Source organism: Aptenodytes forsteri, unplaced genomic scaffold, assembly GCF_000699145.1.
Source record: "Aptenodytes forsteri isolate BGI_AS27 unplaced genomic scaffold, ASM69914v1 Scaffold265, whole genome shotgun sequence".
Taxonomy (NCBI): Eukaryota; Metazoa; Chordata; class Aves; order Sphenisciformes; family Spheniscidae; genus Aptenodytes; species Aptenodytes forsteri.
In genome coordinates this window covers 2,098,155-2,102,490 of record NW_008796175.1, presented here as the reverse complement: position 1 = coordinate 2,102,490, position 4,336 = coordinate 2,098,155, and the positions used below count along the sequence as shown (strand labels likewise).

Below are 4,336 nucleotides of genomic sequence, written 5' to 3'. Positions count from 1 at the left end.
CCAAAAGCTGCAGTAGAAACCCGCAGAGATATTTGTGTGAATTTCCTTTTTCTTTCTTGCTTTCTTTCTTCTTTTTTTGGTTGTCTCATTCCTCTCTCCTGATTTACTGCATGCGCTCACATGGCCTTGGAAAGGGGGGTTCTCAAACTGTTTTGCTTCCAAAAGGAAAAGAAGCTGGCAGGCGTTCATATTTCAGTTCTCAAGTTATGTAGGTTAAAGTCTCCCAGTGGGAAAACGGAAGATATGAGAGAGCAGATTGCTGGTGGTGATACTCGCTAGAAGGAAAAGAGAAAAAAGGAGCGTGTAACCCTAGAGCTACATCCAGATGAATGTGAGGTTTGAGAGGTATGTTTTCTATCTACTGTTAGAACATAATTTCCATTGATTTGATTCGATTTGTGATAAAATGCCTCATTGTGTCTTAAGTAATAGTAGGAATGACTAGTTTAGAAGCAGATTCTAAGCCACCAGTTGTTCATGTGCAGAGGGGGGAGCAGCGTGTTTGTCAATGAAACCTTGTTCTCAGTAACGTAACTAAAATTAATTATGGTGTGGTCCCTCTATTAGGAGTAAGTCAGATACGTAATGCTTTATGACTAGTTCTGAGATTTCAGCTTCTGTAGGTTAAAGTGAGGGGTTCAGGACATAAGAGTTAAGGGTGAAATGGGGCTCCAGACCCTCTCCTGAATCTTTGTCGTCTCCAGACAAAAAGCTTTCCTCTGGTTTAAGACTTGTTTGATTACAGAACGTGGGCTTGTGATCCAGTATTTGGGACTTTAAATACCCGCACTCTGCAGAAATGTGCATTAATATTCTCCTATTGAATTTTCATTGTTGAGATAATATAATTAAAATTAAATTTTTGTCAGTATATTCAAAGTAGCATATTGCATATTTTGCATTGAACAAATGATAAGCTACAGTACACTAAACTGTTAATACAGAAAAATATGTTTGAAATGATCAGTTGCCTTCTGTTAAATGAGAGATCATTACCCAACAGTAAATGACATTTTGCAAAGACCCTTCAGTGTCTTTGTATCCAGCCCTGTGAATTAAAGTTGTCTTGTCTTGGTCAAAATTTCTGTTGTTTTTAGAGCCCCTTGAGAATTCTTAAATGCCTTAGGCATAAGGACTTAATTAAAAAGGAATTGCCTCTTTCTATTATGTAAAATAAAATATTTGGGTATGATATCTTCTTTATTGACTATAAAGTCTTAAAGTTTGAAAAATGCCCTGCTTAGCGTGCAGACACGAGCTGTTGAACTGGAACAAAGACAGACCTGTCAATTAATTCTCCTATTTCAGCTGTTTCGTAGCTACATTTTCCCCTGCTGAAACCCAGCCTTGATCTTTCTAAATGAATGGCAAATACTACTGTTAAATCCAATGCCTGCAAGGACTGAGTACTTGACTGTCTATTGCTTGTATCTACATTGAAAATATTTCTTTTACTCTTCTGATTAAAAGCTGTCATGAGGGCAGGAGATGCAGATTTGCTTTGAGAAGGACTTTGACAGTAAATGACATTTTTGCAAAGACCCTTTAGCGTCTTTCTATCCAGCCCTGTGAATTAAAAAAAGTCAAAGCTTGCTTTCCTAATAGCCTTCTTAAAAGGCTGCTTTCATGCCTGTGAAGTCCCAGGTGACCCTCAGGTGTGAAGTACCTGATTCCCCGCTGGTGAGTGCTGCCTTTCTACATTATTGTAACTGCACAGAGTGCTGGAAATAGTATGAGAAAGCCAAGAAAAGGATCATGAGGAGCTTCGGTGCTGTCTTTGGTCACAGAAGTTCCCGAAGTATCTCCAGCTCCTGAGTCAATAATCTTTCTGCGCTGCTGGCCACAGAAAGCACCATCTGTAATCACAGATAAAACCCAGCTGCTCGCTTCTCTGCCAGGCTAATTAAAAAACACGGTGACCTCCCTAGGGCTAATGGTGTCCTGTCAGTGGGGTGGAGGAAAGGAGTCCAGCGGGGTTGCCTGGTATTTCAGCACTCAGCTTACTGACATAATTTTAAATGGTTTTTATTTTATTGTGACTATGTGATTCCAGAGCTAAGACAGCTGCAGAGTGCATGTCTAACACATGGTTTCTGATCTGCAGGTGAGTGATGTGATAGAAAAGTGCTGCTAGCAGATGAATTTCCTGCAGAACTCCCCTTTCCACCAGCATCAACATGCAGAGCAACTACTCCCTGGTCATCACCACCAGAGAAACTCTCCAAGTCCTCTATACAGCACTGACAAACTCATCGGCTGCATTGCACTCGCCCCCTCCCTGCCCACTTACCTCTTCAGATTATCAGTTTTCACTAATTCCAGCACTCTTCTCTGTGGTTTTTGTTCTGGGTTTGGTTGGTAACAGTGTGGTGGTTGTGGTGCTTTGTCGTCACAGTGGCCCCAAAACAGTTGCTAATATCTACATTTTCAACCTAGCCATGGCAGATTTGTTGTGCCTTGCCACCCTTCCTTTCTGGGCTACGTACTACGCGCAGGGGTACAACTGGTTCTTTGGGTCTCTCATGTGCAAAATCTCCAGTTCTGTCCTGTGCTTGAACATGTTTGCAAGTATATTTTTCATTACGTGCATGAGCATGGACCGGTACCATGCTATTGTCCATCCTATTCGCTCTCAAAGAAGAACTCCACAACAAGCTTATTTTATAGCTTTGGTTGTGTGGGGCCTTGCCTGTTTGTCCTCCCTCCCAACTTTCTATTTCCGTGACACTCACTACATTGAAACCTTGGCGGTCAATGCTTGCATTATGGCCTTTCCTCATGAGAATTACGCAAAATGGTCTGTGGCAACAGCCTTCCTGAAAAATGCACTTGGCTTCTTCATCCCCTTGACAGTGATCACCACGTGCTACATCTGGATCAGGAGGCACTTGCTCAAAGCACAGGAGTTTGGGAAAAACAAGCAGAAGAGGGACAAAGTCCTAAAGCTGGTGGCTGCTGTTGTTGTGGCCTTCTTAATTTCCTGGCTCCCATTCCACATTTTAACGTTTTTGGATGCCTTGGCTCATATGAACATCATTAACAACTGTGATGTGACAGGGATCATTGACACAGCGCTGCCGTTTGGCATCTGCATGGCATTCGCCAACAGCTGCATCAACCCTTTGCTGTACTGCTTTATTGGGAACCAGTTCCAGGAGAAGCTCCATCGCTTGTTCAAGCGACGAGTTTATCAGTTCAACAGCCATCAAGAGAGCTCTTCTTTGAGGAAAGGGAGCTGCTTCAGAGATGCTGAGACACCCGTGGGCAGGGAAGGGGAGCCCGGGTCCTTGCTGTAGGCACTGGGGCATGATGTGGGGCAATGTCAGTGCAGCTGGCTGTCCCTGCAGTGGTGACACTCCTCTCTCCTGTTCCCTTTGTTTTGTGCCCATTCATTCACCAGCTCTTTGAAGGAGAATCCATTTTTCTCATACATGGGGATTTATTCTTCCTTCCTTTCCACAATGAACACTCAAGTTTTACATAGAGTGAAGATTCTGGCAAATAAATATACTGATGGCATTTTAAATATCAGCTTTTGTGTGGCTGAGATCAGGCGAGTGTTTAGTGTAACACAAAAAGACAAAATACACCAAAGGACCATTGCACGATAGCTACAATTGTGTAGGTGCTGAGTATTACACCCTAAGCTGATTTTCTAAGGGATTCTCACTAGACAGTGTGTAAATAAAGAAGTGCAGATTCTTCTGTACCTATCTGTAAGAAAATATTTTGACCTTTATATATATATATTTTTTTAAATATATGGCTAAAGATGTCAGAAAATATTTTGACCTTTATATATATATATATTTTTTTTTAAATATATGGCTAAAGATGTCGTATGTAAAATGCATCAAATACACCTCCTGCTTGCTTAGGCCTGGGATCCTGAGAACGGGTGGAGACATGGTTCTGCAAACTGCTGGAGGCAGGAGAGTATTCTTGGGGGAAAGTACAACCACATGCATGTTTTTATACCTTTCTCATAGCAGGTAACAGGTTTGCAGGCCAGATGGTCCTTTGCTTTGATTCAGTGTGGTCACTTTTGACAGTAATGCCCCAGGAACTGAACATGCTATGTCCCACTGCTACATGGGCATGCTGAGTCCCACGCACTGTCCGGCAGCCTTTGGGGAAAGGACTTGCTGATTGTCTAGACTTTTTGCATTTTAAATGTTGATTACTACTGTAATTTTGGGGTACTGTGTACAGAAAGCCTAAGTGACTCTGTCTTGACACCCAGAAGCAAAATCATGGTGTGACTCCTAAGACTTACCCACATCTCAGTATGGGAGTTTACTTATTTGTAAATAAAAGAAAGGGGGGGGGGGAAGTA

General features: G+C 42.2%; 1 protein-coding gene across 1 annotated transcript; it reads left to right on the top strand.

The window, feature by feature from the left end:
* Positions 1-223: 223 nt before the first annotated feature.
* AGTR2 (angiotensin II receptor type 2) lies at positions 224-3,712 on the top strand. Its single transcript, XM_009287601.2, has 2 exons — positions 224-345; positions 2,105-3,712. The coding sequence occupies exon 2, from the start codon at positions 2,178-2,180 to the stop codon at positions 3,294-3,296; it is 1,119 nt and encodes a 372-aa protein (XP_009285876.1). The 5' UTR covers positions 224-345; positions 2,105-2,177; the 3' UTR covers positions 3,297-3,712.
* Positions 3,713-4,336: the final 624 nt, after the last annotated feature.